The 14,376-nt window shown below is 34.3% G+C and overlaps 1 protein-coding gene across 2 annotated transcripts in view; it reads right to left on the bottom strand.

Moving 5' to 3' along the window:
- The window catches only part of CCDC178 (coiled-coil domain containing 178), a 422,000-nt gene that overhangs the window by 323,649 nt on the left and 83,975 nt on the right, over window positions 1-14,376 (bottom strand). For both annotated transcript variants that reach the window (XM_077753827.1, XM_077753826.1), the window contains one exon: window positions 9,738-9,880. In XM_077753827.1, coding sequence (XP_077609953.1) covers window positions 9,738-9,880 — 143 coding nt within the window. The remainder of the gene's footprint in view (window positions 1-9,737; window positions 9,881-14,376) is intronic.

The following is a 14,376-nucleotide window of genomic DNA, read 5'->3' as shown; positions in this document are numbered from 1 at the left end:
AACCGAAATCTCAAAAAAATTGGTATCAGCAGAATCTCACTGAAGAGTATAACCACGGATCTACTCCAACCGTAACGTACTTCCTGATAGTCTATGATGAAAAAGTCTATGAAGGAAAAAAGAACAAAGAAAAAAGCTAATATCAGGGTAAATCTCAAAACCTCCATAGTTCAAAACAGTAAAAGTATTCTCACTACATGGCAATGAGAAAGAATGAAATCTGGCCATCTGTAGCAACATGGATGGAACTCGATGGTGTTATGCTAAGTAAAATAAGTTAGGCAGAGAGGGATAGATACCATATGTTTTCACTCATATGTGCAACAGGAGATACTTAACAGAGAACCATGGGGGAGGTGAAGGGAGAAAATAGTTAAAGAGAGGGAGGGAGACAAACCATAAGAGGCTCTTAAACACTGAGAACAAGCTGAGGGTTGATGAGGGTGGGGGAGATGGGAAAAGGGGTGATAGGCATGGAGGAGGAAAAGGGGTGAGGGCATCTCACTTGTTGGGATGAGCACTGGGTGTTATATGGAAGCCAACTTGACAATAAACTATAAAAAATAAAATAAATAAAATAAAATAAATTATTCTCATGGATTATAAAAATGAAATAGCCTGTAGTAACAAAAACAAATATTTAATTCAGTGGCAATGTGATTAACCACAGTAAAAATTTCCATAACTCCTTGTCTTGTCTAGCATGTTAATGTCTTTGGAGTCTGATAATCTAAGTGTGCATGTGGTAATTAATAAGATTTCCTAAAAAACAAAACAAAACAAAACAAAAAAAACTGGAACAAAACTGTAATTGCCAAAGTAGAAAAGGAAAAAAAATAAAACAAAAACTAATGTGAAAGAAAGCAAAAAAGAATGAGAAATAAAATGTATGGGGCAAATACAAAGTGTTTTAAATTCAACTGTATTAAGGATTTGTGAATACATTTAATGGTCCACCATTAAAAATGTTTTCAACTGATAAGAACACCTATCTAGATAATGCGTACAAGAGATGTATATAAAGCATAAGGACTAAAAAACATTGAAATTTAAAAACTGAAAATATCTCCTAGAAAAATATCAAAAAAATGCTAATCAGGCTATATTAATATCTGACTTGAGTTAAGGCAAAAAGTATTCCAAGAATCAATTCATAATGATGAATACATTTAATCATCTCCCAGAAGGATATAACAGCTCTAAACTTTTATGAGCTGAGGAAGCCTCCAACTATACAAAGAAAAAAAATGACGGTATAAAAAAAACACAGAAATGTGAAGAGAGATACACCATCACAGTAGGTGATTTTACCACACACTTCTCAATACAAGAAAAAGTAGTAAACTTGACTGAATGAAACAGTAATGGACAGTATATTCAATAAGTAAAGCACATAAGAAATATTTACCAAATAAATAAGTAAATAGATAAATAAATAAATAAAAACCCAAGTCACTGAGCCAGAAATGAAGACTCAATAATTTTCAATGGGTTGCAACTGTATTTACCTAACACGCAATTCAGCTGGAAAGCAATGATAAAAGAAACTTATAAATTAGAAATCTATCATGAAACTTTAAAATATATATATATATATTTAACAACCTAAGGATCTAAGAGGAAATCAACAAGAAAATTAGAAATGTAACTGAATGAAAACAAAGATATAACAGACCAGGTGAACTACAAAAGTGATTAATTTAGTAAATAATAGGCAATATGTAAGCACATGTTGAAAGAGACATTGAATGTAAGGAAATATAAACATCTTAATAAATGGATGTTATCTATGTCGCAACTTTTTAAAATTTTGTTCTTCATTTTGATTATATTTAACTGATTCCACCTCCATTATGAATATGAAATTTCCTATCTAAACCACTAATCACTTTGAACAAATACTCTATTTTATTAGAACAAATACTCTATTTTATTAGAAATCAGATAAATGCAAGTTGAAATACTTGAATATTATTTGTAATTAATGCAAGGCTACATAAGTTGCTTTTAATAATATCCCATGCCGGACGTTATGTTTAAAAAGAATTTTTTTAATGTTATTTTTGAAAGAGAGAGAGACAGACAGACAGAGGGTGAGTGGAGGAGGGGTGGAGAGAGAGGAAGACACAGAATCTGAAGCAGGCTCCAGGCTCTGAGCTGTCAGCAGACAGCTCAATGCAGAGCTCGAACCCACAAACCATGAGATGGTTGGATGCTCAACTGACTGAGCCACCTACACACCCCTGGAGATTTTGTTTTAAATAGTCACTTATGCATATAGGTAGTGGTGATATATATTTCTTATATCACATGTAAAGGCAATTTGACAATACGTATGAAGAGCTTTAAAATGACACAGAGAAATGTTAAAAAAAAATTTAAAAAAAAAAAAAAGGAGGCACCTGGGTGGCTCAGTCGGTTGAGTAACCGATTTTGTCTCAGANACGAACCGCGAGATCATGACCTAAGCGAAAGTAGGACGCTTAACCAACTAAGCCACCCAGGCGCCCCGGAAAACAAAATTTTTTTAAATGACAGACTGAGGACTGATGAGGTGCGGGGTGGGTGGGAGTGGAAGGCGTGTGATGGGCATGGAGGAGGGCACTTGTGAGGATGAGCACTGGTGTTATATGGAAACCAACTTGACAATAAACTATTAAAAAAAAAATGACACAGAGAGAAGCTGGGAAAATGACAGAGTTCAGGAAGACACCAAGCTTGCTTCGTCCCATTGCTACCACTAGATAACACTCTTATCAGTGTAAATAACCCAGAAAAGACATGAATATTGAGAGAACACACTCAACAACAGAAAGTAGAGAAAAGGTTACATCCAAGAAGGTATGAAGAGGGGAGATGTGGATTTATAGTAATACAGACCATGGCCATCCACAGCATGAAGGGAGTCAGTGTCGGGGGGAGAGGGGCAAAAAACAGACTATCACACTGGGGAGAACCCAGGAGGAAGATAAATCTCCATAACATTTGGCTTTAAAAGCAAGAGGATCCAGGGACCACTGGGTGGCTCAGTCAGTTAAGTGACTGACTCTTGATTTCAGCTCAGGTCATGTACTCACAGTTAATGAGTTAAGCCCCACATTAGGCTCCGTGTTGATGGTGTGGAGCCTGCTTGGGATTCTCTCTCTCTCGCCCTTCTCTCTCTGCCTCTTCAGCACTCTATCTTTTTCTCTTTCAAAATAAATAAACTAAAAAAAAAAAAAAAAAGCAAGAGGGGTCAAATTTTGTGAGTTTTTACAACTGCTGGGATTCAAAGCCTGTAATTTTAAAAATCAACAGACTCTGCTATGGGAGAGCCTAGAGGGCAATAGGAATCTGGGTCCATGCCTTTAAAGAGACAGCAAGACAGATAACCACGCTGTGATACAGCATGGAAGCAGCAGCTTGAAAAACATCTGGGGCATAGAGAAAGGAGAATTATTATTCATCTCATTGCATGTACTACAGAGGAAGGGATTGAAGGAAAACATCTCCAGAAACAAAAGAGCCATTTCTCTCCACTGCTCCTCAGCATAAACACATGGCCACCTACGGGAATTAGCAGAGCAACAATATTCTCTTCCTAACTTGTCTACAGCAAGTACTGACCCCCCTACTTATAGTGGATCCAATCTTTCCAATCATGTTTGTCATGTCCCTACACTGTGGGGCCCCTCCCCCAGATGACTGCTGCAAACCCCACCAAAACCAGGTCACTTACCAAAGCATTTTGCAGGGCCTAGGTTCTAGCAGCAAGGTCGGCAGGTCTCATTTTGCAAGCAGACCAGCACATATTTTGTTAAAATGCACCCAACCTAGCCCGAACTAAACACTGTCCATAACAAGTAAAGAAAGCCTGTGCAAATGTCTAGACTGAAGAAAAATGTGGTCAGAACACAAAAGCAGCTATAGGCAACACACATAGGAGACGCTCCCTGGAGTGCCAGGTTCTGAGGTACATGGGACATTGCCCTGCAGACACTGCAGGACCTCTTCTCTATAAGGCAATTATCTTCAAGGATAGGAGACATGGGTTACTTTCCTAATACAGAAACAACCACAGAGAGTTAGACAAAATGAAAAGACAAAGAAATATGTCCCAAACAAAAGAACAGGACAAAACCACAGCAAGAAACCTAAGTGAAACGATATAAGTAATATGGCTAATAGAGAATTTAAAGTAATGATCACTGGACTTGAGGAAAGAGTGGAGAACATCAGTGAGACCCTTAACGAAGAGAAAAAATAGAACAAATCAGAGATGAAGAACACAATAACTGAAATTAAAAGTATGCTTGTTATAATAAATAGCAGGATAGAGGAAGCAGAGGAGCGAATTAATGACCCAGAAGACAGAGTAATGGAAAGCAATCAAGCTGAGAAAGTGACAGAATAAAGAATTGCACAAATTGAGAATAATCTTAAGGAACTCAATGACTTCATCAAATGTAGTAACTTTTACATTAAAGAGATACCAAAAGAAAAAGAAACAGAAAAGGGGACAGAAAACTTATTTGAATAAATAACAGCTGAAAACTTCTCTGGTCTGGGGAAGGAAACAGATATCTATATCCAGAAAGCATATAGATGCCCCCTAAAAATCAACCCAAGGAGAGCCACACCAAGACACAGAGTAATTAAAAAGGCAAAACAAATAATGATACAGAATTTTAAAAGCAAAAAGAGAAACTAGACAGTTACACACAAGTTGAAACCCTATAGAACTATTAGTGACCTTTTCAGCATATAATTTGCAGGCCAGAAAGGAGTGGCATGATATATTCAAAATGCTGAAGGGAAATATCTGCAGCCAAGAATACTTATCCCGAAAGGCAATCATTCAGAATAGCTGGAGGAACAAAGAGTTTCTCAGACAAACAAAACTAAAAGATTCATGACTACTAAACCAGCCCTACAAGAAATATTAAAGAAGACTCTCTAAGTGAAAAGGAAAGACCATAAGTGAGAGCATGTGAAATAGAAATCACAAAATCAGTAAAAAATAAGTGTTTCTGTAAAAAAAAAGTCCAGGGATTCACAAAATAAAAATATAAAATATGACACTATACACCTAAAAATGGATGGTAGAGGAGTTAAGAATGAGTTCAAACTTAAGCAACCATCAACTTAATACACACTGTAAAATGCAGAAGATGTAATATGCAAACCTCATGGTAACCACAAATCAAAAACCAGTAACAGATATACAAAGAATAAAGAGAAAGGAATCCAAGCTTATAACTAAAGAAAGCTAACAAGGTATGAAAGAAAGCAAGAGAAGGACCAGGGAAAAATCTGCAAAAACAATCATAAAACAAGTACCAAAATGGCAATATATACATACTTATCCATAATTACTTTCAATGTTAATGGACTAAACACTCCAAAAAACAACAGAAGGTAACAGAGTAGATATATATATATAACAAAAAAACCAAACAAACAAAAAAAAAACCAAGACCAGTCTATATGCTGTCTATAAGAAACTCGTTCCAGACCTCATTTCAGATTCATTAAAGATACATGAAAGTGAGGGGATAAAGAAATATTTATCATGCAAATGGATGTCCAAAAAAAAGCTGGGGTAGCAATACTTGTATTAGACAAAATAAATTTTAAAACAAAGACTGTAACAAGAGACAAAGAAGGGCACTATATAATAAAGGGGACAATAATCCAACAAGAAGGTATAACAATTGTAAATATTTATTCACCCAACATGGAAGTACCCAAATACATAAAACAGTTAATAGAAAACATAAAGGAACTAATATATATTAATACAGTAGTAGTAGAGAACTTTAACACTCCACTTATGGTGGTGGACAGATCATCCAAACAAAAATCAACAAGGAAACAGTGGCTTTGAAAGACACACTGAAACAGATGGATTTAACAGATGTATTCAGAACATTCCATCCTAAAAAGCAGAAAACACATTATTTTCAAGTGCATACAAATATTCTCCAAAACACATCACATATTAGGCAACAAAACGAATCTCAACAAATTAAAAAGATCTAAGTCATACCAACATCTTTTCTGACCACAACACCATGACACTAGAAACAACTACAAGAAAAACTCAGCAAAGACCACAAATACATAGAGGTTAAATAACATGCTACTAAACAATGAATGGGTTGACTAAGAAATTAAAACAGAAATAAAAAATTATATGGAAACAAATGAAAATGATAACACGAGGGTCCAAAATCTTTGGGATGCAGTAAAACTAGCTTCAAGAGGGAAATATACAGCAATACAGGACTACTGAAGAACCAAGAAAAAAATCAAATAGACAACCTAACCATACACATAAAGGAGCTAGAAAAGAACCACAAACAAAATTTAAAACCAGAAGAAGGAAGAAAATAAGAAAGAATACAGCAGAAATAAATAATATAGAAACTAAAAAACCAAACCAACCAACCAACCAGTTGAACAGATCAATTACACCAGTAATTGGCTTTTGAAAAGATCAACAATTTGATAAACCTCCAGCCAGGCTCATCAAATCAAAGAAAAAAGAGGGAAAATTCAAATAAATAAGTCATAAATTAAAGAGGAGAAATAACAACCAACACCACAGAAATACAATTGTAAGAGAGTATTATGAAATATACCAACAAATTATATATATCTTTGAAGAAATGGATACATTTCTAGAAACATACTATCTGCCAAAACAGAAGCAGGAAGAAATTAAAAACAAAAAATTGAACATCTCAATAACCAGCAATGGAATTGAATCAGTAATCAAAAACTCCCTCTGCCCCTCTCCCACTCATGTGAACTCTCTTTCTCTCTCAAAAATAAATAAACATTAAAAAATTAAAAAAAAATAAACTGAACAAACAAAAGTCCAGGACCAGACAGCTTCAGAGGTGAATTCTACCAAACATAAAAAGAAGAGTTAATACCTAATCTTCTTAAACTATTCCAAAAAAAATAGAAGAGGAAGGAAAACTTCCAAATCCAATCTGTGAGGCCAGCATTACCCTGATACCAGTATTAGTTAAAGACACCACAAAAAAAAAAAACAGGGAAGAAAGAAAGAGAGAGAATGAAAATTACAAGGCAGTATTTCCAATAAACATAGATGCAAAAATTCTCAACAAAATACTAGCAAACCAAATCCAACAATATGGTAAAAAAGCCATTCACCACCACCAAGTAGGATTTATTCTTGGGATGCAAGGTGGTTCAATATTCAAAAACAATCAATATGATACATCACAGCAATAAGAGGAAGGACTAAAAACCACTTCAAGAGATGAAAAAAAAGCATTTGACAAAGTACAACACTCATTTATGATAAAAATTCTCAACAAAGTAGGTTTAGAGGGAACATACCTCAACATAATAAAGCCCTTATATGAAAAACTCGCAGCGAACATCATACCCAATGGGGAAAAACTGAGAGCTCTACTCCTATGGTCAGGAATAAGACAAGGATGTCCACTTTCACCATTTTTACTAAACACAGTAGAACAGTAATACAAAAAAAGATCACAGCAATCAAAAACAAAAAGAAATAAAAGACATCCAAAATTTTAAGGAAGATGTAAAACTTTTACTATTTGCAAATGACATGATACAATATACAGAAAATCCTGAAACTTCACCAAAACATTACTAGTTCTGATAAATGAATTCAGTAAACTCAGAGCATACAAAATCAATGTGCAGAAATTCTAAACAATAATAATGAAGCAGTGGAAAGAGAAATTAATAATCCCATTTATTACTGCACCAAAAATAAGGTAACTAAGAATAAACTTAACCAAAGAGGTAAAAGAGCCTGTACTCTAAAAAGTATAAAACACTGATAAAAGAAATTAAAGATGACACAAAGAAATAGACAGACATTCCATGCTCCTGGATTAGAAGACCATTGTTAAAATGTCTACACCACCCAAAGGAATCTACATATTTAATGCAATCCCTATCCAAATACCAAGAGCATTTTTTACAGAACTGTACCAAGCAATTCTAAAACTTGTATGGAATCACAAAAAGGCAAAGTAATCTTGAAAAGGAAAAGAAATGCTGGAGGTATCACAGTTCCAGACTTCAAGTTATACTACAAAGCTGTAGGAATCAAACCAGTAGGGTACTGGCACAATAATAAACACATAAATCAATAGAACGGACTCGAAACAAAAAATGAGTGCCAATTATATGGCCATTACTTTTCAACAAAGGAGGAATAAATATATAATGGGGGAAAAGTCTTTTTAACAAGCGGTGCTGGGAAAACTGGACAGCCCACGCAAAAGGATGAAACTGAGCCATCCTTACACCATACACAAAAGAAACTCAAATGGATTAAAGACCTAAGTATTAGACCTAAAACTGTAAAAGTCCTAGAAAATGGCATAGGCAGTAATTTCTCTGATGTTGGCCATAGCAACATTCTTCTAGATAGGTCTCCTGAGGCAAGGTAAATAAAAACAAAAATAAACTACTGGGATTACATCAAAATAAAAAGTTTTTGCACAGTGAAGGAAACAATCAATAAAACTAAAAGGGAATCTACTGAATGGGAAAAGATATTTATAAATGGCATATGATAAAGGGTTAGTAATGCAAAATATATGACATGATAGAACTCAACACCCAAAAAACAAGCAATACAATTCATTAATGATATAATTAAAAAATGAACAGACAGTTCTGCAAAGAAGACATACAGATGACCAACAGAAACATGAAAAGATGCTAAACATCACTCATTCTCAGCAAAATGAAAATTAAAACAATAAGATATTACCTGTCAAAATGGCTAAAATAAAAAACACAAGAAACAACAGGTATTGGCAAGGATGTGGAGAAAAAGGAACCCTTTTACACTGTTCATGAGAATGCAAAATGGTACAGCCACCATGGAAAATAGTATGGAGGTTCCTCAAAAAAGTTTAAAGTAGAACTACCCTACAGTCCAGTAATTGCACTACTGGGTATTTACTCTCAAAATACAAAAACACTAATTCAAAGGGATACATGCACCCCTATGTTTATTGCAACATCATTCATAGCCAAATTATGGAAGCAGCCCAAGTGTACATTGAAAGATGAATGGATAAAGAAGATGCAGTGTATATATACAGTGAAATATTATTCAGCCATAAAGGGAATGAAGTCTTGCCATTTGCAACAACATGGATGCTAGAGAGTATTACACCTAGCAAATTAAGTCAGTCGGAGAGACAAATACCATGGTTTCACTCATATGTGGAATTTAAGAAACAAATGAGCAAAGGAAGAAAAAAGAGAAACCAAGAAACAGACTTTTAACTACAGAGAACAAACTAATGGTTACCAGAGGGGATGTGTGTGTCTGTATGTGTGTGTGTTGAGGAGGGATAGGTAAAATAAGTGATGGGATTAAAGACTACACTTATCATAATGAGCACCAAGTAATGCACAGAATTGTTCAATCACTATACTGTACATCTAAAAATAATATAACACTATATGTTAACAACGGTGGAATTAAAATAAAAAATATAACAGAATAAATTGATAGAAAAATAGTGCTTAGGAATTCATATATATTTACATATGTAAAAAACATAGGTCTTAATTTACAAATAAACTTAGTGATAAGATAAAAATGGGTGATTTAGATTCTTTCCTTTCTCTTTATCTGATAATTGTATAGAAGAATATAAATTAAATTTTAATCAATATTTTTGTTCTGAATGCTATAAGCAGTATTTGTGAAAAAATCTTACTTGTAGGCTTCTAGGGTTGCTTCATCATTTTGAATATCTTTTTCCATGTCTTGCTTAATTTGTTTAGCATTCAATTTGGCATTCTTACAGTTTTTTATAGCTTCTTCAAGTTCATCATGAAGTTGTTTATATAATCCCATTACCTAGAAATGAAAATATTCTTAATATATTCACTTAATAAGTAATTAAAAAATCAAGCAAGAGAAAGGACTTAAATTTAGAGTATTTTTGATGTTCTTAAAAAAGTTCTTTACATCAATTTTCTTCCATATTCAGTCTATTGAGCTCAGTAAATTTTCAAGTTTCCATTAGCCTGAAAGACATCAATACTGGTGATGTATAAAAGTTACAGAAAAAAATAACTTCAATGTCCGAGGTAACATGAACAAAATAAAATAATTATCTATTCACCTACAAGAGAATTGCTACTTTTTGCTGCTTTTATTGTTGAAATAATACTTAACTGTAGAAAAACCAGAAAACACAGAAGGAAAAAAATAAATAAAATCACCTGTAATTCTCTCAGGAATAACCACTATGATTAATGAAAGGGTTCAAAATATTCCATGTTTATTGTTTTTATTAATTATCACATAATATAAACATTCCCCCTTCTCTCTCCATTTCTCCCTTTTTTGTCACTGCTGGAAATTTTGAGGGACAGGAAGAGAAGGCACTAGGGAGTGAACAGTCCTTTCCCAAGTAGGTAAAGTGGTGGACTGAAATGAGTCAATTGGTGCCTGGAAAAAGCAATAATGTTCATTAGTTTTTAGAATACCACAAATTGTAGTAACCCCTACAAGATTACCCTTCAGGCACAGGAGTGTGGGGGTATATAATGAGTATGCGGGAATGATGAGCTAAACAAACAAGAGGTCAGGAAACATAGCAGAATTCCCAGTATCAAATATCCCATGTCCAATTTGTCAGCACCTTCAGAGGAGGTAACCTGTGGGCATTGCTCTGGTGGTGGTCTCCCTGTTGGGAACTAGGTTCCATCATATGAGACAAATTCATCTCTAGGGCAAGCTCTTGGATTGGGTCCATGTGGCACTAATATATACTTCCCTGATCAATACTCCAGCTGATTATGTAGAATACTCGTGGCTCTGTGGTGTTATGAGGCTGAGCTACTTGCTGAATCTGAAGGCAACAATGAGCCTTTGAGCTTGATTTGCAAGTAGCTATGCACTAGCGTCCAAGCACACTGGCTAGAGGTCTTGCATCTCTGGCCAGGACCTCAAAACTGAGTCAAGACAGCAGAATAAAATAAAACAAATTTATATGATAAAAAAGTATAAACAAAACACTACATTATACTTCTTCTAACCCCTAGCAATTGCAATTTGCTTTAAATTGCAAAAGGTAAAGTCTTATGGATTTACCTATTCTGGATTTTCCATATAAACAAAATCAAACAGTATGTGATCTTTTGTATTTGGCTTCTTTATTTAGCATAATCCTTCAAAGTTGATTTATGTTGTGACATGTATCAGTGTTTCATTTCCTTTTATTTCTTTCTATGGTATAGATATATCACATTTTGTTTAGTCATTAATCCGGTGATAGTTGTTTCCACCTTTTGACTACATTTATGTAAAACTTATGGTTTTGTTTTTTAAATATCAGTTTTCAATTCTTTGTGGTATGTAATCCTCAGAGTAGAATTGCTAGAGCATATGGTAATTCTAAGTTAACCTTTTTGAAGAAATGCCAGTCTTTTCCACAGCATCTGCAACCATTTTACTTTCCCACCAGCAAAGTACCACAGTTCCAATTTCTCCACATAGACACCAAAACTTGTTATTCTGTTTTATTTTTAGTCTCATCCTAATGGGTGTGAGTGGTATTTTATTGCGGTTTTTGTTTGTATCTCCCTGTGACTAATGATGTTGAGCATCTATTTTTTCATACATTTGCTGCCCATTTGTATGTATGTCTTTTGAAGATAATCTATTCAAGTCATTTGCCCACTTTAATTGGGCTGTTTGTCCCGATTTGTTGCATTTAAAAAGCTCTTTATGTATTCTAGATACTATACCCTTCTGAAATGTATAATTTACACTTTTTTCTCTCAATCTTTGGTTTTGTTGGTTTTTTTTTTTTTACTTTTTTGATAGTACCCTTTTTTTTTGCTTCTTTAATTGACATACAGTTGATGCCCAATGTTAAATTAGTTTCAGGTGTACGACACAGTGATTTCAACAAGTCTATATGTTATGTTATGCTCACCACAAGTGTAGCTGTCACCATACAATGCTTCTACAATCCTTAACTATATTCCCTATGCTATACCTTGTATCTCAGTGACTTATTTATTCCATAAACAGAAGCATGGACCTCCCATTCTTCATCATCCATTTGCCTATCCCTTTACCCCCACTCCTCTGGTAACCATCAGTTTGTTCCCTATATTTACAAGTCTTCCTCCTTTTTGTTTGTTTCTCAGATTCCACATATAAGTGAAATAATAATAGTATTTGTCTTTCTTTGGTTAATTTCACTTAGCATAATATCCTCTAGAGGTCAATCCATGTTGGGGCAAACGGCAAGATCTCATCATTTTTATGGCTGAGTAATATTCTATTGTATATATGTGTACCACATCTTCTTTATCTATTGATGGACACTGAAATTGCTTCCATATCTTCAGTAATGTAAATAATGTAATAAGCACAGGGGTGCATATATCTTTTTTAATTAGTGTTTTGTTTTCCTGGGGTAAATACTCCGCAGTGGAGTTACTGGATCATATGGTATTTCTATTTTTAATATTTTGAGGAACCTCTAGACTGTTTTCCATGGTGGTGCACCAATTTATATTCCTACCAACAGGACATGAGTGTTCCTCTTTTTTACATGTCCTTGCCAACACTTGCTACTTTTTGTCTTTTTGATTCTATCCATTCTGACACCTATATAAGGTGATAACTTACTGTGGTTTTGATTTGCACTCCACTGATAATTAGAGATGTTAAGCATCTTTTCATGTGTCTATAGACCATCAGGATGTCTTGTTTGGAAAAATACTTACTCAGGTCTTTTGACCATCTTGTAATTGTATTACTTGTTTTTCTGGTGTTGAGTTACAAAAATTCTTCACATATTTTGGATATTGGCCTTTTATCAGACACCGGTAGTGTCCTTTTAAGCACAAATGTTTTTCATTTTTTAAATGACATACAATATATGTTTCAAGTATAAAACATAATTACTCAATGTTTCTATATATTGTGAGATGATCACCAGAATAAGTCCAGTTAACATCCATCATCACACATACCTAGATTTTTTTCTTGTGATGAGAACTTTTAAGATGTACTCTCAGCAACTTACAAACATGCAATAATATTATTAACTATAGTCAACATGCCACACATTAAATCCCCCTCCTTATGTATTTTATAACTAGGACTTTGTATCTTTTGACTCCTTTTTCATTCATCTTCTAACCCCTGCCACCTTTGGCAACCACCAATCTGTTGGCTACATCTATGAAATTGTTTTGTTTTGTCTCTTTTGATTCCACATATAAATGAGATCATTTCAGTCTTTCTCTGTCTGGCTTATTTCACTTCACATAATGAATGCCCTCAAGGTCCATCCTTGTTGTTGCAAATTGCAAGATCTCTCTATTTTTGGCTAAGAATTCATTTTATGTATATACCACATCTTCTTTATCCATCCATCCACTGATGGACACTTAGGTGTTTCAATATCTTGGTTATTATAAATAATGCAGCAATGTACCAGGCAGTGTGCATATCTTTTTAAGTTAGTGTTTGTTTGTTTTTTTTTCTTCAAATGAATATCCAGAAGTGAAACTGCTGAGTCATTTGACAGTTCCATTCTTAATTTTCTGAGAAACTTCCATACTGTTTTCCACAGTGGTTGCACAAATTTACATTCCCACAAAAAGTACACAAGGGTTCCCTTTTCTCCACATCTTTGGCAACACTTATGACTTGTCTTTCTGATAATAGACATTCTGACAAGTATGAAATGATATCTCACTGTGGTTTTGATTTGCATTTCCTGATGATTAAGTGATGTTGAAAGTCTTTTGATGTACTTATTGGCTATCTGTGTCTTCTTTGGAAAAAATATCTATTCATATCTTCTGCCATTTTTTAAAAATTCAGATTGCCTTGTTTTGTGGCTAAGTTCTTTATTTATATCAGATATTAACCCCTTATCAGATTTATGATTTACAAATATTTTCTCCCATTCAGTAGACTGTCTTTTCATTTTGTTGATGGTTCCTCCTGCCATGCAGAGTTTTTTAGGTTGTTTAGGTTGTTTTTAGCTTGTTTATTTTTGCCTTTGTTAGCTTTGACTTCGGTGGATTTAGGTGACAAATCCAAAACAGCAAGTAAAAGGAGTGAACTAGATTTCTCTGAATCAACAATAGCTTGACCTCTAAAAAAATGTCAGAATAAAAAACAACTTGTAGAAAGTTATATGATGTTGTTTGCACGTATAGGAGGATTAGGAGGAACTTAACTGAGGAAAAAGTGGGAGAAGAAGGGGGAAAATGGTGGGGGAAAGGGAGAGAGGCAAACCATGAGAGACTTTTGAATGTTGACAAAAACTGAGGACTGATGGATGTGGGGGGGAGGGAGGATGGGCATGGAGGAGG

This window comes from Crocuta crocuta, unplaced genomic scaffold (genome assembly GCF_008692635.1).
Source record: "Crocuta crocuta isolate KB4526 unplaced genomic scaffold, BGI_CrCroc_1.0 scaffold231, whole genome shotgun sequence".
NCBI classification, from domain to species: Eukaryota; Metazoa; Chordata; class Mammalia; order Carnivora; family Hyaenidae; genus Crocuta; species Crocuta crocuta.
The sequence above is the reverse complement of the archived record's forward strand: the minus strand, read 5'-3'. Positions and strand labels throughout refer to the sequence as shown.